General features: G+C 29.2%; 4 protein-coding genes and 1 non-coding gene across 6 annotated transcripts; 3 read left to right on the plus strand and 2 right to left on the minus strand.

Moving 5' to 3' along the window:
* Positions 1 to 6,481: 6,481 nt before the first annotated feature.
* Positions 6,482 to 8,568, minus strand: LOC103500821 (heavy metal-associated isoprenylated plant protein 6-like). 2 transcript variants are annotated; one of them, XM_008464250.3, is made up of 5 exons: positions 8,422 to 8,568; positions 8,153 to 8,309; positions 7,604 to 7,920; positions 7,390 to 7,468; positions 6,482 to 7,285 (listed from the first exon to the last, which is right to left on the minus strand). In XM_008464250.3, exons 1-5 carry the CDS (start codon positions 8,551 to 8,553, stop codon positions 6,768 to 6,770), a joined length of 1,203 nt encoding a protein of 400 aa, XP_008462472.2. In that variant the 5' UTR covers positions 8,554 to 8,568; the 3' UTR covers positions 6,482 to 6,767. The 2 variants fall into 2 exon arrangements, with proteins under 2 accessions (XP_008462472.2, XP_008462473.2); XM_008464251.3 differs by having other exon boundaries at positions 8,417 to 8,563.
* Positions 8,569 to 12,668: 4,100 nt separating this feature from the next.
* Positions 12,669 to 12,826, plus strand: LOC127150799 (U1 spliceosomal RNA). Its single transcript, XR_007823381.1, has one exon. It is a non-coding gene; the product is annotated as a U1 spliceosomal RNA (small nuclear RNA).
* Positions 12,827 to 18,151: 5,325 nt separating this feature from the next.
* LOC103500820 (uncharacterized) lies at positions 18,152 to 19,420 on the plus strand. The gene is made up of 2 exons (XM_008464249.3): positions 18,152 to 18,792; positions 18,881 to 19,420. The coding sequence occupies exons 1-2, from the start codon at positions 18,457 to 18,459 to the stop codon at positions 19,145 to 19,147; spliced, it is 603 nt and encodes a 200-aa protein (XP_008462471.1). The 5' UTR covers positions 18,152 to 18,456; the 3' UTR covers positions 19,148 to 19,420.
* Positions 19,421 to 22,198: 2,778 nt separating this feature from the next.
* On the plus strand, positions 22,199 to 22,576 carry LOC127150564 (protein SMALL AUXIN UP-REGULATED RNA 51-like). The gene has a single exon (XM_051088434.1). It carries the CDS (start codon positions 22,199 to 22,201, stop codon positions 22,574 to 22,576), a length of 378 nt encoding a protein of 125 aa, XP_050944391.1.
* A 179-nt stretch (positions 22,577 to 22,755) lies between these two features.
* On the minus strand, positions 22,756 to 24,385 carry LOC103500819 (thylakoid lumenal 15.0 kDa protein 2, chloroplastic). The gene is made up of 6 exons (XM_051089127.1): positions 24,019 to 24,385; positions 23,739 to 23,842; positions 23,555 to 23,645; positions 23,245 to 23,313; positions 23,066 to 23,175; positions 22,756 to 22,996 (listed from the first exon to the last, which is right to left on the minus strand). Exons 1-6 carry the CDS (start codon positions 24,236 to 24,238, stop codon positions 22,892 to 22,894), a joined length of 699 nt encoding a protein of 232 aa, XP_050945084.1. The 5' UTR covers positions 24,239 to 24,385; the 3' UTR covers positions 22,756 to 22,891.
* Positions 24,386 to 26,015: the final 1,630 nt, after the last annotated feature.

Consider the following 26,015-nt stretch of genomic DNA (forward strand, 5'->3'; position numbering starts at 1 on the left):
CCATATAATTCAAAATTAAGAGGAATTCGTTCACAACGGTATTGTCTTGGTTTTTACCGTTCATCTTCTTATTTAAATTCAAAATATCTTTTTTAAATTATGAACTTAATCCCTTTATAAAGTTTTAAGATTTTAATTTTCTATATATAAAATCTTATCCTATCTAATTTGATAAATACGTTGTAACATTATAGAAATCATTGTATTGTATTTAATTGTGACTCTTAAACTATACGGTTATTTTAACCGGTACTTTCCATACTTATATTTTTAATCTAAATAAATAGTTTATTTGTTTTTTTATATGTAATATTTGTTCTAAAAAAAGGTTAAAACTAATCAAAAACTTGATTTTTTAAAAAAGTAAAATTTTAAAAATCGATATTATATTGAAGGGGATTTGTTTCTAATTATATATAGATATACATATATATGATTTAACTTTTTTGAATTACTTTAGTTTTTAAGAAATCCAAAATAATATATCAATCTAACTTTGCGATTTAATTAATTAATTTGATAGACTAATATGCTGATTTGATTATGATTGATAAAAACAAGAATAGTATTTGAAAACTGGAGGGGTAGTTGAATACAAAATTTATCAATAAAAAAAAGAAGAACGTGAATCCTTATCCATTTGCGTTTATTGGTCAGAATGCAATTGAAATAAAATAAAATAAAAGAAAAGAAAAGAAGAGAAAATTCAAAATCAAAGGCTCGTGGTTTTTGAATTCCAACTACACCCACACAATTTCATGCAACCTTTCATTAACTTTTTAATCTACTCTATCAAATAAAATATTCCTCCAAATTTAAATCCAATTCTTCAAATATATTTTACTGTCAAAATATTGACCATAATTCATAGAAAGATAGATCGAATTTATATTCATCTAAAGTCAATAAGAGCTTCCTTCGACTAACACGGGTACGTATTGAAAATCAAAATACTCCCTATTTAAATTCCCTAAACCTATATAAAAAAAGTAATAGAAATCTTAAAAATAATAATTACATATTTTAACACTACGACATTAATTTTGACTACTAAATTAAATAGCGTTGTATACATGTGTATGTGAATTGTAAATACTTTTGCATTTTCTTTACATTGGTTACAATCTTTTTGTAATAAAATAATAGAATTGCAGTCAAATTAAACAGATAAAAAATCATGAAAACCAAATGATTGGAGTAGGAAAGTGTTTGGATGTTGGGTTGAATAGATATTATAAATAAAAAGGAGTATTTGTGTTGAACAAATGGCTTGGAATTGAATTGGGCCAATCTAGGGGTAGAAGTTTTGAATAAATTTGGAGAATTGACCGTTCAAATATTGAAAAGACCATTCTTATAAGGAAGCAAACTGTGAAGACTTTTGGACCAATTTGGCCGTTCGCTAATTTGAAGAACCACAGTCTACAAGAATCCGCGACCGCTCCGAAGTTATATATATCATTTTCATTAACTATTTGTTTTTTGTTTTTTTTCCATTAAAAAATCCAAACCAAAAAAAAATAGTTTTCATTATCGATGATCATTTGTTTGTATCGAGTTTAATTAAGTGATGTTGATGTGATTTTGTCATTAGAGATCCATTGTTCAATATCTTATTCTATTTCACTTTTGTTGTACTAAAATTAATGCATAATTCGTAAAAATATATGTATTTTTTTAAATTTCATTTAAAAAACTATTTGTAGCAATAGTTTTTGGATGAAAACAACTTACTTCTTACGATGTAGGAGAAAGCTAGGGTGCCTATATCAAAGTTTAAGTTTAAGTTATGCTTTGTGAACGTGATAAGTTGTCCTTTTAGCATGTCTCAATCAATCAAATGATGCACACATTCTTAATCAAAATAGGTCAATTGATCAATATTTAACCCTAACACCTACATTTTTCAAACAGTGACAGTGTCTATAATTTTATTGAGAAGCATGAACGTACAAAAGATTAAAAGCTTATTTATTAAACATTTTAAGGGAGAAGAGTCAAAATTGAAAGTTGATATATTGATCGGCCAATATTTACGAAACTTAGGGCATGACTTTAAATCTTAACTTCACCGTTGTATTTTGTTACTCTTCTCAAAATCATTAGCTTACGTCATTTTCAACCTCTTCAATCTAAATTTTGAAAAGTTCTTTTTGACATTATGCATAACCACATTCATATATTGGATACTTAAAAAAGAAAAACAGCCTATCCATATAATCCAATTATTATTGCTATTATTTATTATTCATTATTATAATAGGAAAATCCAAGTTTTATTTAAACTTTTAATTATGAATCAATAAATTATTGTGCATCCAAAGTATAGTTACAAAAATTCAAATGTTAAAAATTGTAATTTGTTATAAATGTGGAAACACAACCACTACATACACTATAATCATACTTTTATTAAAAACAAAGAATTATTTAGTATATATTGTAATTTGAAACTTTAAAATTAATATTAAAATATAAAAATCGATAACATGAGGGAGACAAGTGTCCTGCTGGCCACCTAATAAATCCGTCTTTTCCTTTGGACTATATGTGAATATACTTACCGTTATTGAATTTTATTTACTTTATATGTGTAATGGTTGGATGAGCTTCGCGATACATTTATTTTGTTTAATAATTGTTAATTTATTTTAAAGACTTTAGATTCTGTTTCATTTTTCAATTTTTTACCTATACATCTTGAAGAGCATTTTTTTTAATAGAAAAACAAACTATTTACATTAAAAAAAACTATTAAATGACAAAATTTCGTGGATCTGGTTTTATTATAAATATCTTTATCTACTTTGTCCTTTTATTTTCTTTACAAATGTCTGTGAACTATGGTTTGAAGAAGATTTGTTGTTTTTATTTACTAAATTCTGTATAAATATTAAATTTAATATTTATTAAAAATAGGATTATTAAATTTGGAAAATCAACAACTAAAGATAATAGACAAATAAAGGTTTGTATTATATAAATATAAACCATCGCTATTTTTTTTTTTAAAAAAATGACGTGGCAGATGATATGGAAAAGGCGGTCAACGGCGTCGTTTCTAGAGTGGAACTTTTTGTTTGCTTCTTGGAATATTCCCAAATCCAAATCCACTTTCAAACTAAAACTCTCACATAAAACCACTCCCTACAAATATTAAACTAATCACACTTAAAAAAAAATTATCATCAATTATAAATTTACAATACAATTTAGTTGGACGATAATTGATATGACATATCTTTTAAAATATTAATGCTTCGATATTTTTATCTTCCTAATGGTTGCACTAGACAAAACTTATGATCATGTTTGTATATAGTTTTTTAAAAACAAGGCATGCTTTTAAATAGAATAGGTTAGTTTAATCAACATCAATATTTAATGCAAATTAATTTTCTAATGAATGTGCGTTAAAATTTAAATACAAAATTTATAAATATCTTGAAACGTCCATTAATTATACATTTATTGTTCAATAACAATCCCTAATATATGATACTAAACTCCATCTTAATTTATTATTAATTTATGTATGAATTTTCAAATTTTTCCTTGAGACACATTTGGTCCAACAAGTAGGGATTCACTCATTATATAGCTCAATTAATTCTTAATTAAATTTTTTATCAATTCCATGACTTATTAACTTGAATTTGATTTTATAAAGCTTTAAAATTGTAAGTTTGAACCAGTTTTAATAGGGGTGATTGAGACATGAAAAATCACATTAACAGCTCCCACTAATATATATCAATTTTGTAGGAGGTGGCAACTTTGTCCTTTACAATATCATTCATGTTTTGATTTTCATTTTTTAATAATTGAGTTTTCAACTTGGGAGTTAACGTGAAGGCTGGTTTTGATATAATACTCCAATTAATTAGCTAGTCTACTTCTAAATCTTTATAATTTATTATTATTATTATTATTATTTTTTTCTTTTTTAATGAATTATGAAGATTTTTCTCTTTTTCTTTTTTCTTTATTCACAACAAATTCCATACAAAAATAAAAATGGGGATGACAAGTAGATGCAACAACAAGAAGAAAGAGACTGCATTAAACATCACAATAATGAAGAGCCACTTTTTATTGTTTCATTTTTTTTTTCTTTCTCTAATTAATAATTGCTTTGGTTGTCAAGGCTGACTCATATCACTCTAGGACACATCAATATGACTCAACTCCTTTGTTTTCGTACACACACACACACACACACACATATAACAAAATTTACATACTCAACTCCCCTTAACTTAACTTTATGTTATTTATATGATATATATAGAAAAAGTAAAACAATACCAACAACAATAATTGACATAATGGTAATACTGTCTTCTATTATTTTTACTAAATTATAAAGTATACAATTAGTACACATGCATGGATGTATTTATATGTATGTATATATACACATCTATACTTAGAGGTGATATTTATTTAGTATTCAACATAGGTAGTCGAATGATATTATAATGAATCTCATTTGTCAATAAAAATTGTTATATATATATATATATATATTTTTTTTTTTCAATAAATGGATAGTCGCTATCTTAAATGATGTAATATATATATATATATATATATATATATATATATATATATATATAAGTTGTTATATAGTTTTAAAAAAGGTAAGCCAGGCGTGGGAATATTTGTCGTTATATACAAACCCAAAATACACAATTAAAAAAAAAAACAATAATAATAGAGGAGGATGAGGTGATCAATCTTCACTATACCTTTTTTTATATATATATATATAATGAAATTTTTTGTCACCTCATTGTAGATGATGATTTTACATTTAACTTTTCCCCTGTTTTAATCATTTCAAATATTGCTTTCACCTTAACTAAATAAATTCAAGTTTACATTTTTATAAGTTTAAATTATAAGAATGGTACACCATAAATATTATTTTATCTTTTAATTCGTGTGAGTATTCAAATTATAGATTATAAACCCATCGACTAATTAAACAATTCACTTGATTCTACAAAATTTGAATATAAAAAAAAAAAGTTGTCGAAAATTAATTATAATTAACTATTCGTTAATTAGTAAAATCATGTTTTTCTTTTTACCACCAAACCAATCTATGATAGACTTTCAAAAAAAATTTATTAATTGTTTTGAAATTCCCTCTACAAAATCTCAACGGTAATGACTTCTTGGTAAGTTTCATACAAAACTTTAATTTTATTATCATACTATAACGAGGTTTTTAAGAAGACAACATTTTATTACATTAAGTTTATGTGGAAGAGTAATTTCAATTCTCCTATTATAATTGATCAATCACAATATTCTTTTCCCATTGATCGGATTTGTATATATATTATAGTTAATCTAATTTAAAGCGTTTGGAAGACCCAGAATTCGATAGAAGAGCTTTTTGAAATAAAAAAAAAAAAAGTAAATTATATTTTCCATTTTAAAAAAAGATATTAATTAAGCTTTTATTTTATTTAAATCGAGTTTTTAATCATAATTTTTTAATAAAAAATCATGGAAAGTTTTTTCGAATTGCACTCAACTTGTACTACTTTATTAGTTTGGTACTCTCAAAGCATTATATAACGTCAACCATATTTAAAAAAATTAATATATGTTTTGTTTTGTCTGTGTTTTCTAATGGAAAATTAATTTTGGTAATTTAGTTTAATTAAAAATACCGACAAACTAATTAATTAATCAGATATAAATATATAATAGAAATATACTATCCAGATAAGCATCGTTTTCGATAATGTCAAAGAATTTTAAATATGTATGAAAGAAAAATTAGTGGGCAATCGTTGACAAACACTGTTACAAACTTACAACATATTGTCAATTAAGAAGGCTATGAATTGGATTGGATGGTTTGTAATTGTTAAGTGGTATTGTATTTCATTTGTTATATATATAAATTTCATTGAATTGAATTTGAAACACAAGCAATTGTTTCAATTAAAAAAAAAAAAACAAGAAGAAGAAGAAGAAGAAAACTTCTTGATTAAAATTTCACTAATTCCCCTACCACTTTAACAAGAGTCAATGTACAAATCTCCAAAAATCCAATAATTCCAACAAAATAAAGTTATGCATACAAATAAAGATTAACAAAGGCACAAATTAACTATTACATTACTCTAATGTCATTTGAATTTAATCAATTTCATATCGTACATTTTTTACAATTCATATAATAAAGTAGTTTCAAAAACATATTTTATTTGTAAAGATATCATGAGTAAAGTAAGAAGTCGAGAAATTGAACCAATAAAACTTTTAGAAACGTCTGAAGTGAAAATTTTAACAACTTTGACAACCCGAGAGCTCAAGTTTGATATTTTTCTCCTAATTATTTTTATTTGTATTGATTTATTGAAATATTTTTCTTGGTTCCTTTAGAAATGTTAATTCATAGCCAATGATAAATTGCATAATAAATGTGAAAGAAAATTAAAAAGAACATAAGACATAATTACACGTAATAGAACTCTATTTATGACGTCATATATTTGAAGCGAACAAAAGCTACAATAAAATAAGAAAAAGAACGACCAACTCCCCCAATGAATTGAATTGGACTAACTAGCCGGCAGCTCACCGGCCGGCACCGACCGGCCGACAGTTTACAAAATTAACAAAAAAAGAAAAAAAAAAAAAAACTCTCTATTTCTTCTTCTTATATATTTTTTTTATAGCTTTAGTTCATTTACAGCGTATGTATTACGTTAGGAAGAACCTTCATGGATACATCGGTTTACTCACATGACGGAACAAGCAGCATTTGGATTCTCGTCGCTGAACATTTGAGTATGATCGTTCATCGGCGTGGAGTAACCTTGCTGAACGTAGTTTGGATTTGCGTAGTAGCCGCTGGAATTTGCGAAGCCATAGACTGGATAGCTCGGCTGAGCTTCCATGGCGTAACTATACTGATGAGTGTGAGAATGAGATGGAGCGTCGTAATAAAATGTCGAAGGCGGATATGAGAAACCGCTATACTCGTACTTGTTCACTACCTCTACTTTTGCGCCACCGCCGTCTCCACCGCTGGAGGCGGCGGCGGGTTTTCCGTCGTTATCTTTCTTCTCACCACCGCCGCCTCCGGCTTCCTTTTCTTTCTTCTCGCCTCCAGCGGCGGGTTCTTCTTTCTTGGGAGGAATTACTTCGACGGATCTGTTGAACTTGTCTTTGAGGTAGCTTTGAAGGTCTTTTCCTTCTATGGTGCCTTTTACTGTAATCAAATCTTTCTGAGCGTCTACTGAAATCTCATTGACTCCTGTAAAGATAACAGAGATGAATAATTAGTACTTTGGATTGTCGATTTGTGTAATTGATTTTTCAATTGATTTTGACTTTTCAACGAGAGTTGAATTTCTTCACCTTTGAATTTGATGAGTGCCTTCCTGATCTTTTGAATGCAACCTTCGCAATGTAATCGCATCTTTAAAACCACAGTGCTCTGCTCCACGAACAAATTGAAATTAAACGAGAAAAATTAGTTGCTAATTCGAAGATCTGAGTCAAAAGAAGAGCCTCGCGAGTGGTTAATACGCGCCGCCATGAAAACGTGTTGAATGTTTTTTTGTAATTTTACCTCTTTTGCTTTTTTGTCTTCGGACTTTTTTTCTTCAGGCTTCTTCTCGGCTTTTTCGTCAGATTTCTTTTCTGACTTTCCGTCGGCTTTCTTCTCTCCTTTTTCATCAGTCTTTTTCTCTGCTTTTTCGTCGGTCTTCTTCTCGGTTTTTTCGTCCGGTTTCTTATCGCCACCACCCTCTTTCTTAGGCTGAGGAGAGACGATTTCGATTTTCTTTTTCGTCTTCTGCTCCAGTTTCGTTTTGATTACGGCAGGGTCTACTTTACCGGTAACGGTGAGTTTATTGGATGAAGGATCCGCTTTCACGTCACTCACACCTACAAAATCAGAGTGTAAATTACATCAATTAACCAACCAGAGACGAAACCAAAGAAATAAAATATCAAATCGATCAACACAAATCCCTATCCGAAATCATATTTGAGTAAATCGACAATCAAAATACGAAAATCGCAGAATATTCCTCGAGACGTTTCTCAAAATCGTTTCCAGAGTAGAGATAGATGAAAAGAAAATTTCAATAATCGTTAAAGTCAAATGAATTTTCACCATCCAAATGCTTCACAACTCGTTTAACTTTCTTAGCACAACCGTCACAATGCATATCGATCTTAAAAACGGCAGTGACTGCACCATCGTCTTTCTTCTGACCGGCATCGGCGGGCTTCTTCTCCCCGTCATTATTCTTAGGAGCTTCAAGGACTTTCTGAAACCGAAAGGAACAGCAAAAATGAAAACAGGAAAACGTAGAATTGAATTGATGAAGAAGGAAAAGAAGCGTAAAGCGTATGGAAATTGGGGTTTGTAACTAACCTCACCCATTTGTTATGTTTAAGTCTATCTATGAAGTCGGTTTGCTTGGAGAGAGGGAAAAGGGAATGAAATGGGTATTTATAACAAAAGCTTGAATGTATGATGTGGCGTTCATGTATGTATGTATGTTGGTTCATGTAATGTAATGTAATGTAATGATGGTGCGTTTATTGGGAAGTAAATGAAGGTTGGTTGGTTATTGGCTATGGCTATGTGGCCGTCTATTTAGACTCCGTTGGTATTAGACTGGTCCTTTGACTTGACCCCACGTGCTTAACAACTTCAATTTTCCTTTTCAATAAATTATACTTACCTTTATTTTATTTTATTTTTTATCTTTTTTAAATATCATTTTTTTATATACATTAATATTATTTGGAAACGTTTAAATTGTGAAAATTTGTAAAAAAAAAAACAGAATATTTGATAAAATATTTAAATAAGTATAATAAATTTCATCTTTTACTATAAATAATTTACCAACTTTTTTATATTTTAAAAAATTCAATTTAAATCTCATATTCAAGCACTAAGTTTCATTTAGTAAATAAAATTATATTTCTTATTATATATTTTTTTCCAAATAATAGTAATAATAATAGACCAAACCGTTTACTCAAAGCTTTTCAAAATAAAAATTTATTATAATTGATTTTGTATGATTTTAAATATTTTATCTATTTTTTATAATTTTTCTATTTTTTTTAAATATCTTTGTATTAAAAAATGTTTTTATTCTTCTATTTTGGATCTATTTTTTTTTTATAGTAAGTTTCAATATGTTATCGGTTTAGTTTTAAAATTTTGAGTTTGATTTTGATTTAGTTTATAAGTTTTAAAATGTTACAATTTTATCATTGACAATTGACATTTGACTTTTGCTTCAATTTAATCACTAGATTTTAATATTTTCACTTTAAATCTCATAATTTCACTGAATACTTTTTTTTTTTTTGTCTCAATGTTCATGTGTTGATAAATTTAAAATAATTAAATGAATTATAATTAATTATGTTTTACTGTTTTCATAGCTTTTAAAATTAAATTAAAATTTTTATTTCATAATTAATTTAAATTAATTTGACACCGACACATCAGTGTTTGTAGGTACATATTTAATGAAAATTTTTAAAGATATAAAAATGTAAAATATTGAATTAAAATCTAGGGACCAAATTAGAAAAAAACTAAAATCAAAATTGTAACATTTTGATACTAAGGGACTAAATTGAAACTAAAATAAAATTTTAAAGATTACATACGTAATATTTTGAAACCTACTAACTAAATAAAGACTAGACTCAAAACCTTTGGACTTCAAATATATTTTTCCTAAGTTTCTAAGTTTCATTTACTAAAATCAGTAAATAAATAGAAAATTCAATACGATGTTAAAAAATGTGATGATGTTTATTTAAGTTTATAGTTCTGTCTAAATTGATACAACTCGACGTAGATGTGATAACATAAATATTTTAAGAATATTTTTAAATATAACAAATGAATCAAAATATTTAATAACACGTAACAAAAATTTTGGATTTTATCGATAATAAACATTCACATTAGTCTAATTTCATATAAATAAATAAATATATATAATATGAACCATACAACAATTAATTTGATTATATGTCGATACATGTATGCAATTCTAAATAAATGTAGAATTTAGTTTAGTGTTGATCACTTTAGTTCTGTATTCTTTTTATAGGAATAAAATCAAACTAATTTTACAATAACTTGTTCAAGAAAATAATTTCATATTTTCTGAGAATTAATTATACATATATGAGAAAACAATGCATTCATCTTTGGATCTGACGAATTACTAAAATATTAACGTAATGATTCAAGTCAAAACAAATTTATTAACTCAACAATAATTGACATGATATTCCATTATTCCATCGTAGAGATGGGAGACTCGAATCACCCAACCTCTAATTACTGTACTAAAAAAACGTAACACTTCAACCATATGAATCATTTTGAATAATTAGAAATCAATTGATGAGAAAGTCACACATAATTATAAACAAACTAGCTACTTGGGACAATCGAAACAAACAATTATTATACTTTTTGCACAGAAAACTACATTGTTATCAAACTACCCCTAAAACAGTGACAACACCCTAATGCATACTAAAATAAAATATTTTAGAACATTCATTTATAAGCTAATGGGATTTTTACCCTCATATCAAGCCAATCGATACTTTTAATTTTAAATGGACATTTTGTTGACAATCCAAACAACATCGGTACATATAAAAGCAGCACATAAATTTTCAAACAAATATACCATTAAAATATAGTTAATTAGGCTAGCTTTAGTTATCCTCTAGTTTATAATAATGTTTTCACTTATTCCAAATTAGCTCATTTCATCGATAAATTAAAATTACTATATAGTCCGTCCAATTTATGCAATACATATATATATAAATATAAATTTGGATCTTTTAGGTATGAATGAATGATAACATATCACTAAAGAGTCATAGCCATTGCTACCATATAGATGTAGTCATTTGGCATTTGCTATAGATATGGACATTATTATTAATTATGTGTGTATTATTTCTTCAAGCTTAGAGCAGCCACCATTATGAGACTAAGAGTAATTGGTCAATGCAAAGATTTTCCTTTTTGTAATTTTGTTAAGATTAAAGACAAAGTTAGTGATGCATGTGTTACGATGAAGATAATAATAATAATAATAATTATTATTATTATTATTATTATGCATGATTTTCTAGTTTTAAATTAGTTGTTATGTTTATCTATAACAACTTCTACTTTTAGACAATAGTTATATTTAATTAATTTTTTTTAAGAAACATCGTCAAAATTAACATCAAAGTGGACAAAATATTTTGGATTAGTAACAAATTTAGCAATTTTTTTATGAAAGTATAAATAGTTTTTTTTTATTATTTTGAAAACACTATTTTTTTTTTAACTGGGTGTAATTCATTTGATAGTCAAGTTAATTTTAATTTTTTAAGGATTTTATACTAAAAATTCGTATGGATCGAATAGAAGAAAATATTTTAAAACAACACTCATTTTTATTTAAACATTTTTTAGTTCTTATTTTTTTTTCGCTTAATTATTTTAAACATTAGATAAAAATAGATTTAAGAAAACAATAGAATTAGGAGAAGTTGTCGTAAAACTATTTTCAGATTTGGCAAAAGAAAAAAAAAAAAAAAAAGAAAGAAAATCAATATTTTTAAACTAAAAAGAAAATACTAATAAATAAAAGAATATTTTTAAACGGAACAAAATGAAGCTAGATATTTAAAAGATATAGTAAAATTTTAGATGTATTATTAATAATATTAGTGGACACAAATTGTCATAGATACAATTTAAAATTTTACTGTATTTTATAAATATTTTTAACAGTTTTACGTTTACAATAATTTTTTTTAAGTAAGTGATTACCCGTGGCTTAAATTAGTAAAATATAATTAAAATTGTATTTATTAAGTTAAACAGTAACATGATCAATTACTCCATTTTTAGAAATTATGAATGACAATAAGTCTTACATGCAATAATTAATTTCCTTCAATACAACATTTTAATTTACTTTGAATTGTCACAATAATGTCAAACCAAATATATGTTCCCATTTATAAAACAAACCAAACCAACCTTAACTTTTACTCTTCTTTTTCTTCCTTCTTGTGTATTGGCTTAACTCACATTTTGACCCTCAAAATTTACATTATGAATAATACTAATTACTTCCATAGTAGTTCTTTAACAAAATTGTTAGGTAAATCTTAATAATGGTTGATATCAAAAGAAATATTTATCTAAAAGTGTAGAAACTCAAGATAAATGGAATTTTGAAAATTCAAGTATCAAATACAACCAACTTAAAACTTATTTTGTAGTTAGATTGAATAGAGATTTAAACCTTTGAAAAAGGAGAGGTTGTTAAATTATATGTGAAAGTAGGGTAGGTCATTATATATGGAGGGCCATAGTTGAAGAAAAAAGTGATACAAAAGTTATATATATATATATATATATATATATATATATATATTTATTTTTGACCATATAGCAATCTAGATATATACATTTGACCTTTCAGACTATATAATTCGAATGATTCATGATGCAACGATCTTTCCTTTTTTTTTTTTAGAGAAAAAGAATCAAAGAGTAAACCAATCAGAGTAGATATGAAAGAGGGACTTCTTATTGATCATAAAATAAATGAAATTTAATACTTACCTGGACGAGGTCAATGAGCGATCATGAAAACTTATGACCTAGGTTGGTGACCTCTATTGCAACTTCAGAGAGGTGTCCATCTAAGGTATGTACAAAACGACAGTCTCTACGTCACAATTTGTGGAAGCATAAAATGAATGAAATTTTGTTATAGTTATTATATGGATCTTAATTATAAAAACTTTGGATCTAACATATTTGTGTATATAGCTCGGTACATTCTTAATTTCTGAATTTTTATAAATAAGTATTTATTTATTGTTTGTTTTTTTTTTTAAACGATGATATACAAAATTAAAAAAAAAAAGTTTTAAAGAGGTTATAATGACTTTTGGAATCTATTTTTTTAACTTATAATGTCAAATAATTATTTAAAATAAAATTATAAAATTATTTGAGGGATGTTTTTTTGGCATAGTATTTTTTTCTTATAAATAAAAGTACTTTTTTTTTTTTTTTTTTTTTTTTTTTTTGTAAAAATAGAAGCCCTTTATCTTTCATTTATCTTTTTCTTGAGAAGACAAGCAAAAGTTCACCACTATCATTTCCACAAACTTGTAGCATAAGGACCTCTAAACTTGTAATGCAAGTCCCCTGCCTTTCTAAACTATATATTCACATTCATTTTCTCTATTTGGAAAAAAAAACAATGATCAAAATTGTTAGTCAATTTAAAAGACTTTATTTATTATTTCTTTTATTTTTAGGGAGATCTATTATAATTAAACCCATACTTACAAAATTTTATTCACTTTTTTTTTTCTTTTGTGGAACTTTAATTATATAATTAAGTGCTGTGGATATATATTTTAATTTTTAGAAGTGCAAACATTATTATTGTTATTCTTTTAAAGGAAAAGAAAAACTAAAATAAAGAAATTGACCAAGTATTTACTTTTCATAAAAAAAAGAAAAAAAAAAAAAAAAGAAAGAAAGAAAGAAAAAGAGATCTAATTATGCCACGCTGTCCATCCTAATTTTATTCCATCCTCATCTTTCTACAAAGTGTTTAGCACAATTTTCATTTCAACCTTTATTGTTCTTAAATCACACTTAAGAGAAGAAAGTGAGTTTCAAATACATCATTGTCAAGCCATAAATAACTCAGTGGGAGAGAAAAAGTTTTATAAATACAAAAAAGAAAAAGAAAAAAAAAAAAAAGAAAAAAGCACTTTTTAAGGAAAGAAAGGGGAAATTTCTAAATACTAAATGCCATCAATATACGTTAATAATTAATTATTAAGTATTTTTAAGGAAAATTTCCATTTATATGCTTCAATATGTCAGTTTGGATCCATTTCAACCACAAATAAATAATTATATCAATTTAAAAGTTTAAATTTTACCGATGGTATCAATTTTAATTTTAAATTAATAATTATATCATTTTAGGTCATTTTAAGTCTTATTAATTTACATCTTGAACTTATATAAATGTATCAAATTGAACTCTACATTAATTTTACTTGAACACACTTGTATAATTTGAGTGTTTAAATTTAAACATATATGAAAGTTGAAGGTTTAAATTGATGCATTTAAAGTTTAAATTGATACCACTATTAATTTAGGATTTAATTTAAACTTTAAATTGATAGACCCTCTAAAGTACAAAGTACAAATTTACAATGTTATTCGTTTAAGGTTTAAGTTGATACAACCCCCAAAATTTAAGGGTATAAATTGATATTTGACTTGTTTTTTTATTTAAGAAAATGAGCGTTAGACATTTTTTTTCATTTTTCAACAAATAGAGATAATTATACGAGAATTGAAAAAATTACAAAATTGACAAAATATTTATATGTCAACATCGCGTATAGTGTTTTTTTTTTCTTTTTTTGTCATTTAGTAGTTTTCACCCACCAAGTGTGTGTCTATATGTATATATTTATTTATTATTCTCATAAAAGCCATAATAATAAAATTGAGAGGGTTCACCTGTATAACTTTTCTCGTCTCGATAAGATGATAAAATACATCAATAGTTATCTTTAATTTTTTTTTTTAAATATCAATTTACACTACGAATTATAGAAGTTGTATCGATTTAGATCATGAACTAATAATGGTATTAATTCAAACTCTAAACTTTGAAAAATGTATCAATTTAAATCTCAAACTTACATGATTATACCAATTTAAATCCTCTGTTATGTTTATTTGGATACACTTATGAAAGTTAATGGGTCGTTTGGGAAAAGAGTTGAGTTGTGAGGGATTAGGGTTATGATAAACATAGGATTATGATAAGATGTGTTTGGGGGAATGGCTATAGAGGAAATGTTATTATAGTATTATGATGAGATATGTTTGAGAGAAGGGTTATGTGGGCAGGGTTATGATAGTGTTATGATAAAATGTGTGGAAGAAAGGTTATGAGGAAGGATTGAGGAAGAGTTGAAGGGGAGTTGAAGAAGAGTTGAAGAATAATTGAGAAAGGGTTGAAGAAGGGCTGAGGGGGTAAACTAGGGTTATGATAGCTCTTCCCCCAAACAAGGTTGGGTTACATAACCCAATCCTCTCATTTATATCCTTCCCCCAAACATGTCATAAGTGTTTAAATTAAAATATTTCCGTAAGTTTGAGGTTTAATTTGATAGATTTGTGAAAGTTAAGAATTTAAATTGGTACCATACAACTATTAGTATGATGTTTAAATTGATACAATTATTAATTTACAGGCTTAATTGATACAATGGATATTTGTGTTAGAAAAACGGTTCATAAATTGTAAATTGTTTGCTAATTTCTATATACAAAGAGAAATAAAGATAGAAGAAAAAAAGAAAAAGAAAAAGTTCCTCCAAGCTTCGTTGATGTGTACTTGAAAATGCCATTTTGTAAAGAGTCTTTTGGAACCAATTCCTTGATATTTCCTTCCCTAATTAGAGACCCTACCATTTGAGTAGATGAACCCTAAAACCCTAAACTAATGAAAGTGGACCCTTTTTTTTTTTTTTTTTTTTTTTTTTTCTGTTGTAGTTTTCAAAAAGGAAACAACAATAATAATAGAAGAAATTGGGACCCACATTCTCCAAAGGGTTTGGGTTAGCCCTACCCCTACCCCTACCCCTACCCCTACCCCTACCCCTACCTGCAGCATAGACTAAAGTCTGTTTCCTTTAAACTTCTGATAGACTTTGTGTTTAGGTTTGTGTGTGCTTGTGCCACACTCCATTCGCTTCTCCCTTTTCTACTTTTAATTCTAATCTAATCTAACTAAACAAACAAATTTTAAGTGCACTTCCAACAATTTCTACTCCTCCTAAATGCTCACCACCTAAGTAGCTACTTAATAAATCATTTACAGATTTCTCAAACAATTTATAGACATAGTTCGTACTATCCTACTAGTTTTGTATTTTTGGAAGTGGGTTAACATAATTAATATTCAATAATTTAATAAATCGATCGCCAAATTAATTTGTGCATATCTATTATTTATAGACACAGATATAGAAGTAGAAGAGGTAGTTTTGATAATGAGTGTAGTACTGAAGGACATTTAGGAAAATTAGCCCTTCCAAATTCCAATTACACACAAGTATCATTACATTATATTTTTAATCATTATTATTGTGATTGAAGGCAGTTTTCATTTCTTTGTAAAATCAAACATTAAATTGCTTTGAAAGTGATGAAAATTAGTTCACCTATTTCAAAACCACTCCAAAATGTACTCAGACAATATTGAATGGAGCAAATGAAAGCAAACCAAGAGTTAAAAATAAATCTATATGGTATACATAAGGGTTTTATGCAGGGAGATTCTTTTCATACCCCTTTTATGTATCCTTGTAATTTTCATGAATTCTTACACTATTTTATGTCGAGGGGTTATACTTTTTTGAGTGTTGGTGCTTGCTTGAAAGACAGTGAAAGTTACTTTTCTAATTTTTTTTTTAATTTATAAAATAAATGTATATGTTTAAAAAATAAAAATGTTAGGTTCAATAGGCGCAATACTATTGATGAAATGGACTATTCGAGATAGAATGTAATAGAAATCAATTATATGCATCTATTCGAGATCAAGATGGTTATACACGTTGAATTGATCAACACACTAATTCTAGTAATGTACGTGAAGGATGGAAGATGAAATCCAATAGTCCAAGGAGATATGCGACAATTGCACCAATTTGATTGAGGGGGTATATTGAGAAGGCCAAAATACTTAAATATAGGATGCCCTCCAATTGCTACGTTTAACGTATTCATACTCTATGTCAAAGGGATATATTGACTATTTCGTGAATCGATATTTCAATTATATCGTAGAAAAATCTATGAAATACAAAATAAATATTAGGGTATAGTTGGAGGAATATTATGCAAGACTATAATAACCACCCACATAACTACATCAAATATTGTTTAAAATTTCGAACACTATTTTAAAATCCCATTTGCTACAACATTTGATATTTGCTATAGTAGAAATTCTCTTTTTATTCGTTACAATACTTACTATTTCCTTTTAAACTAAAATAATTCATAAGTCAAACACAAACTACTATAATTCACTTTATGCCCCCAATCACTAATCCAAATATAATAAAGAGAGTGTGTGTGTGTGTGTGTGTGTGTGTGTGTGTGTGTGTGTGTGTGTGTGTGTGTGTGTGTGTGTGTGTGTGTGTGTGTGTGTGTGTGTGTGTGTGTGTGTGTGTGTGTGTGTGTGTGTGTGTGTGTGTGTGTGTGTGTGTGTGTGTGTGTGTGTGTGTGTGTGTGTGTGTGTGTGTGTGTGTGTGTGTGTGTGTGTGTGTGTGTGTGTGTGTGTGTGTGTGTTTACTCATTTGAAAATAATAGATTGGATATAAATTTACTTTTCAGTTATTTTGTTTTTATATATATATATTTTAAAAATATCCATTAAAATCTATATTTCAATAATTTTTTAAAATTAAGATCTCAATATTTTCATCAACATTGATATTTTAAACCTTAAATTTTTAGTTTGGTACCCAAATAATTCGTACTTATTGTATTCTATTAACTAAAATAACTAACTCACCATAAAAAATTTGAGACATAAAGTTGAATATGTACATAATTGAGAAGTTTATAAGGTTTGGTTCAACTTTTTCGAGACGTCTTTATTATGAGGCCAATCATTATATGCTTCTTTAATGGAGCTGCAGCCCAATCACGTCTGGGCCCATGACGATTGGGCGTACAGTTCTCCATTCGACCCATAACTATCATGGTCCAGTCATCATCTGATTATGAAACCCGCTTTTTCTTTTATTGTTATTTAGAAATAATTATAGAATATATATCAATATTTTAAAAGAATTACAAATACAGTAAAATTGATCCATGATGGACTTTATTGTTGATATACTCTTACGATCTATCTAGACTCTTATCTTTAATTAACAAATTTTCTTTTGTTAATCTTTATATTCTTGACCCTTTTTCTCAAAAAAAAAAAAAAGAAAACTATAAAAAGATACAATTAAAATATAGTTTAACGAAAAAAAATTTCTAAATTTTAATTCATCAACAAAACGTACAAAACATAAATATTAAAAAAATTAGGTAAAAATAAAAAAGAGCGAAATATATCCACATCACGAAGATAAATAGTCTACGAATAGCTTCATGACATCTGTTCCCTTTTTTTTTTCTAGAAGTCACCACGTCATTCCCCAAATTTCATTTAATCAGAAAATCGAAGTAAGTCCCTTCACTTCTCGAAATTACAACAAAACCCCAATTTTCAACGTTATTCAAAACCACCAGAAAATCCAACAAAAAGAAAAGAAAAGAAATGAATGGCATCGGCATCTTCATCATCGTCAGCGGCTTTTGCAGTCGGTCCTCTGATTCGCAATCGCTCTACCAGATTCCTTCCATGTCGAAACCTTCACCATAAATGGAGCTTCAAAGATGCTGGTTCTCATTCTCGACTCTCCCTTTTCAATTATTATAACTCTTCTCCTCTTCTTCCTTCTCTTCCGATTCGCCATCGTCTTCTTCTTCCTCATCCTCCTCTTCATCTTCTGCTCCGATCTCGTTCACCTTCTTTTCGATATCCTTTGCCATTAATGGCCTCCACAGTTCCTCATCAAGCTGGTCCGGAGACTCCTCAGTCTAATCCCACGAAAACGGTGAGTTTTGCTTTTGTATCTCTCTTGCTTGGTGATGGATGCGGCGTTGGATTTTCGTAGTGATTAATTAGGGTTTTGGAAATTTCAGGTTAGGGTTGTGATTAAGGGTAGGGTTCAGGGAGTGTTCTATCGGGATTGGACGGTGGAGAATGCTACTGAGTTAGGGTTAAAAGGATGGGTGCGGAATCGGAGGGATGGATCCGTTGAGGCGCTTTTCTCGGGCCGCCCTGAATCGGTGACAGAAATGGAGCAACGGTGTCGTCGTGGTCCGCCGGCGGCGATGGTGACCGGATTTCAGGTATTTCCTAGCTCCGATGACCCAGGACCCGGGTTTGAGCGCTTACGAACCGCGTGATTGATTGTGATTGTGGAACCGACCGGACCGAAGTGGCTTCGTGTAAGAGAGAATGGACTTACTAATCATTTGGGCTGCTTTTATCTTATTTTTGTTTGAAGAAAACAAAATAAGGAAATTAAAATAGTGCAACTTTTTTTCAAAAAAAAAAGAAGAAACATAAGTAGCAATCACTTGTAAATTGTTAGTGCTATCATTATCATATCATTACCCCTCTTTTAGGGTACAACGCATCCATGTTTCTTTTATAATAAAAACAAACGTGATTCACCATATGAAGATCATATAAAAAATAATAATAACCTTAATTAAAAGGTTATAAGTTCAATCTAGCATAAAATAAAGACAATATTATTATAGTATTTTAACTTTGAGGTGTATCAATTAAAAAATGTTTAATTTTATGGGTGGCTAATGAAATCAATTTCTCTTAATTCTTTGTTTGGAGTACCATTGAGTTCTTAACTTGGGTAACATTTCTTTTACCTCTACCCCTTCAAGAATTGTTCATTTTAGCCCAAATTGATAATGTTATGTTGATAACTTTAAAATTAGTGGTGTGGTTTCTTTAATAGATTAGTGATGTAGCTAAGAAACGGAGGGAAAATGAACCAACTTTCAAATGCTCCTATTTCTTTTTATGTTAATACGACAAATCAATGGCGAAATAAGTATACAAACAATCAATCATATAAAGTAAAAGTTACGCATCCCAACATATTCATCTCTTATTTTATTGATATGATAAAATCATTGAAACTTAATTTAAGAGGTAGCTATGCAAGCATAATTCATTTAAAAAGAAGAAGAAAAAGTCATCGAGGTCCGTCAAACCTCATACCCAATCTGTCTTCATGGATGCTTACACTACATTTTGGCACTGACAGAGAACACAAATGGGTTCTTCAAATATCAATATAAAAAATACTTTTTAACATGGTTATAGATTTAATTCGTAGTGATTTGTGCAATTTATTCCCTAATGATGCTTTTATGGAAAAAAAAAAAGAAAAAAGCCCCCAAAATTAATTGATAGTTGTATCAATTGTAAACAATCATTCAATAAAAAAGAAGGTTTAATCACAGCAATCAAATCTGACAAAAGGACTAACGGGTATAATGCATAAAATCAACCATGGAAAGAAGTTTTTGAAACTCACAACATTGATCAAATGACAGCAAACGGCAATATTTACTATTCAAAAAATTTTGGATGAAAGCTACCTCGACGTTACATGAGCGTGAGTTCAAGAATAAGTTTCCTAATTTATTTTGGTTTTTTGACCCCATATTGTAGGGTGAATCTCGACAGATATAAAAGATCTCCCTCCAAGCTGTACATACTTTGATCGAATACAGCTTTCCACATAATTCGATCCAATACAGCTTTCCACAATTCTATACGTATCTATGAGATCGAGTAGGGAATTCTGTTTACTCCATTTAAATTGAGTATCTGTTTTATGAGATCGAGTATGGAATTTTGTTTACTCCCTCCCTTTTCTACTAGGATTAGAAATCCTATATTTTACATAGCCCGAATCTTTGGGTTTTTAAAATGTGTAAAAAGAAGTGCTTCAAATCATTACTATTTGACTCGAGCCCATTCTAAAAAGGTCTACACATTTCGAATGGTTTGTTGATGCAGACAAAGTCAAAGAAAACCTCTAAAATCATTTACAAAATATAAGGAGTAAAACTTGAACCTATAAAAAATAGGATACTAAAGACAGTTTTATCACTTGATTAGTTACTGGTATTGATATTCTTTCAATTATATATATATATATATATATATATATATATATATATATATAAATAAATAAATAAAGTATAAAGTTGAGAGGGAGAACTCTCATAGATCAAGTCGATGCTTAAAACCTCGATAACATCACACATATGTTTTCACATTCATTAAATGTACAAGAAAATATCTTCCTTGACGAATTGTCAAATGAGTGGTTATCGAAACTAGAAAAATTGCTAACACTTGTTTGAATTTAAGGTAAAAATTACAATAATATAAAGCACAATTTGATGAAGTCAAATTCAAGTAAAGAAAAAACACACCCACACGACACTATAGTTTGATGTTTTAGCAGTTCCGAATTTAAAAGAAAACTGAAGGAAGTCCTGAAGTTTCTTTCTAAAACTGTACTTGGCAATTGTACCTTCCTTACGCGACTAGGCGTCGGCAGAGTCCAATATTGAACATCTAAGACTTAAAAGATAGCAAAAGCATGGCACCGATATTGCAAGAAAATTACTTGGTCAACAAAAGGGTGTCGGTTGTTCAGAATGTTGGACTCTTCAAAACCTCCTCCACACTGCATTAAATGCAGTGATGGCAATGGAAAAACCAAGCACTAGCAGCTACCTAATTCCTATTCAACGATCAGATAAAAGATAACAATTCTGTTCATTTCACAATTCTTATCATTTCGAACTCATTTATCCTACCTTCCCATAAATGTCGTACTTTTTATAACATAAACTATCTACTTCTATCATTTTTAATTTATCGTGCGATGGAACTTTGGAAATGTTTGATCGTAATAGGATAAGATTGTAGTGTAATGTAATCCAAAACTCATTGTTTGGATCCTAAAAGAACGTACAAAACCAAAGATTTGTCAGCGACAATAATTTACAAGTGTTTTTTGGGTTGAAATTATTGAAGTTACTGGATTTTTTCCTCTTCTTTTTTCCACAGATAAAAGACCAACGTCTAAGTGATCAAATCTCATTCCCAATTGTCTAGTTTCTGTTTAGTAACCTAAGGCTGACTATCATTTTTCTGAGACAGAAAAGTTATCTGACCTAGTCAGCATTAAATGGTATGTTGATGCTACCCACATGGAATGGTTCAGACATGGGCCTTGAAGAAGCTTCAGTGCAATTTCTGATGTATGTCCCTAGCTTCATATAAATTTGTTCCCAGCTCTCGTTTGGCTCTATCCGAATCCTCTGAGTTCACATAAGCATTTGTTTATCACTCCAAATCGTGGAAACAAAGGGAAATACTGATACAGGTTTCGGCAGTTCGTCCTAATGAAGCTTAGGTTAGTCATCGCTCTGCTCCAAAAGAGCCTCTCTCCACTGCTATCCAAAGAACCCAAACCCGAAAGTTTCTATGAAGAATTCGAAGCAGCAGCTACGGTGCCAAAAGACGTGGAAGAAGGCCATTTTGTGGTATTTGCAGTGGATGGTGATGAGAGAAAAAGGTTCGTCATTAATTTGGAGTTCTTGTCTAATCCTGAATTCTTAAGGCTATTGGAGCTGGCAAAGGAAGAATATGGATTCCAACAAAAGGGAGCTCTGACAGTCCCTTGTCGGCCTGAAGAACTACAGAAGATTGTAGAAGAAAGAAGAAAACAGAAAAGTGGGGAGTGGATTGCATCTAGTGTTCATATCATAACTAGCTTTTAAGCAACTAAAAAATGTACCTCACTTTTTTTTTTCTTGGTTGCTGCACAGTTGAGATACAAACGTCCACATAGTTAATCAAATTCCTTTTTACCTTCCTATATCACTACTGCCATTTTTTTCAAGTAATAGACATACGCTAAGTTCTTGAATCAGAAAAACAAACAATTAAGTTATGCAGGTTGTAGCAAGAGAAGACTATATATCATGTATCACTGTCAAAACATACAAATCAAGTTTAAAAATACACAACAGAATTCTTTGATGCTGTAAGCTCTTACTTTATCTCGGAACAGTTATTTGGGCCGACGGGTTCTCTCAAGCAACTAGATATTGCCATAACAGCTGATTCAATAGACGAATCTTCACCCTGTTTAAGTCACCAGAGCGATCATATGAGATGATGATCGTGACCATATTTTCCTGACCAGTGACCAAAGCAAAAGCTCACAACAGTAACTGTTATACAGAAGTATCAATTGGAGATGTTACCTTCTCTTTCCAATAAAAAATGTTTCCATACTTTCCAGCCAAACGGCTCCAAAAGCTCCTTGGAATGTCTAAATCGACCGTCGCTCCAACATTGAAGTTCAATATGTTACCTGAATGAAGATATCAATCAATGTCATCATAGGCATAGGAGGAGAAAAGTATACTAACACTGTTCATACCAAATGTAGGATCAGCAACAAACACGATTGTCCTATCATCCACTTGCCAAAAATCTTTTACTGCCAGCCCTGAAAAAAAAATCATGAAATTGATCGTTTCTGATGATTAGATTAGTGGTTTCTATCCAAATAAACTAATCTTAGACGTTCAACGTTCTAGTAAGACCACGCAAAAGAGAATTCTAATGCATAGATAAAAAGAATATTATGAGTGCATTTAACTCTGAATTAAAGACGAGAGAAATGTGATCTAATCCTCCTTTATACAAGAAATTGCTGACAGACAAAGACAATAAAACATGGAACAAACCTGGAGTCGCAGGATAATTTTGGGCCAAAACTCGCAATTTATATCCAGTATCCTTCTCAATGTCAGCAATTTCTTGTTTGAGTCTAATTTCCTGTTTCACAGAAAATCAGAATCAGCAGTGGCCACTTGATCATGAATCAAACACCCAAAATTATATCAGATAATGAAGCCAAACCAACCATACCTGGCCATCAGATAAAAACCCAGCAACATCAATGACAGAGGTGAACTCCTTGGGAAGCAATTCCGGTTTGTTAACCCCAACTTTAGCATCAGCAAATCCAACTCCTACTCACTGAATTACTGTTAGCATTTCATTAAATTATGAAAATTTTATAGTAAGGTAGAGTACGAGTATCAACATCCAAATTTATAACAACCTAAAAATTCAAACTCGAATCAGCATAAACCGAATTGAGCATTGTTTTCTCATCAACGTGATGATAATAGGCAAGAATGACTACCGGAGAGGGTTATGCCGAGCGCTAGAGCCCCAGAGAGCACGAAACTCAGAGGTTTTTGGGGGAGATGAAGAAGGCGGTCGCCGAAATCAGTGTATTTTTGGGAGGGAAATGGAGATGACGGCGGAGAGAAACGAGATGATGATCTGCAAAGCGGCAGTGAAGATCTGGAAAATGAGAGAGATGGAGAAGGGAGGTGATGATGAAGATGCATGAACGCCATTATTGAATTCCTCCAGATTGTTGTTGCTGTCTTTGCGGCATTGGTTTTCGGATGAAATTTGTGTTTCGGAAAGAGAGAGTGGAGGGAGAAGATGATTCTGGATAATCTAATGGATAGGGGATTTAGGCAATAATTTGCAACGTCTTTTTTGTACCGCGGGTTATATATATATATATATTAAAACGAGACATCTACACTAACCGTTGAAAATTTGACTATGGGGTATTGACATGTTAACTAACTAAATATAGAAGATTAAAGTTTAATATCAGTTTGTATTGAAAAAATTGTGGGCTTCTACCCGCTACATCTAAAATGGAAAGTTAAGTGTATGGAGATGGCTTCCATTCAGAAAATTTTGACATCTCTTATTTGTCCATTTGAGTGGTTGTATTGGCTTATTAGTTGTGGAATTGAACTCTAACGCCATTCAAATTTGAATTCTTGTCCTTTTCTTAAACGTAGATGTAGGACATTATGTGTCTTCTAACTTTCGCTTGGTTTGTTAACAACCCATATGCATCTTGAGAAATTGAGCCACTAAAAGGAAAAAATACACGTTGTTGGTATAAACTGTAACTTTAAATTCTTTTAATTTTTTTTATTCTTATTTTCATGTGTTCGTGACCCCTTTCATTTGTATGAGATATTAGTTCATTCATTCGCTTCATCTTCTTAAACTTGGGTTGTCACTCCCTTTCTCTTTTATAAAAGATGTGATGTTTTAACTTTACCAAATAAATTATATCTCCTAGCCAAACGGCACTTGCGTGAAGGAGTAGAACAAGAAGATCCTACGCTTAGTCGTACTTATCTTAACACGATCATCTTCAAAGTATTTCCGATACTTTCCTATATATTTATTGGTTGGTGGAAGATTACAAAATCAAGTTTGCCTTTTTACTTGACTCTCACTGTCCATTCTTGCCGGTTATTGCTTGCTATTAGGTTTTTTACTTCCTGTTGTGATTGTTTAATGCCTATTCTCATTTTTTAAAAAATTGTTATCACATGATGATTAGTGTTCAATAAGTTTGGGAAAGACAACTTCAAAATATGTTAAACAAATATTCAACGTTGAAAAGGGTGAACGAGGGTAGAGTTGATATAGTACATACACAATAAGTTTATTTAATAATTATATTTCAAGATGATTAAAACAACAGGTTATAAAAGTTAAAATCGTACATCATGTTTTCGTTTTGAATTTGTTACGTAGAAGATTAAAGTTTGTAAACATGATCAAGACGACACACCATTCTTATCTTGCCTTAATATACCTTGAAAAAAACATTAATTAAAGATGGCAGCATTGCCCTTTTCTTCTTCGTTGTAAGAAAATTGAGATGGAAAAAAAAAAGAGATTTTAAGAAATATCTTATAAATTTTTAATATCTCTAGAAGATTCTTTTAGGGATAGTTGCAAATATAGAAATTATATTCAAAATAATTAAATATATAACAACATTTTAAAAAAAATTGTAAATATAGCAAAATCTATCAAAATCAGGAGTCTATTATTGATAGATCGTGTACATTTTTGGTCTATAATTTGATAAATTATAAGAGTCTGTTCGTCTATTATAGATAGACTTTGTTATATTTAGAATTTTTTAAAAATATTGCTACATACATAATGATTATTTTAAAAATTGATATGAATTGCGATTATAATTATTATTTAGAAAGTTAAACTTGTAATTTGAGAGTAGACCCCAAAAAGCCTTTGGACTCAAAGAAGCTTAATGGTCCTTTCTTTTGAAAGGCCCAAAATGAA

Source organism: Cucumis melo, chromosome 8 (assembly GCF_025177605.1).
Source record: "Cucumis melo cultivar AY chromosome 8, USDA_Cmelo_AY_1.0, whole genome shotgun sequence".
In the NCBI taxonomy this organism is placed as follows: Eukaryota; Viridiplantae; Streptophyta; class Magnoliopsida; order Cucurbitales; family Cucurbitaceae; genus Cucumis; species Cucumis melo.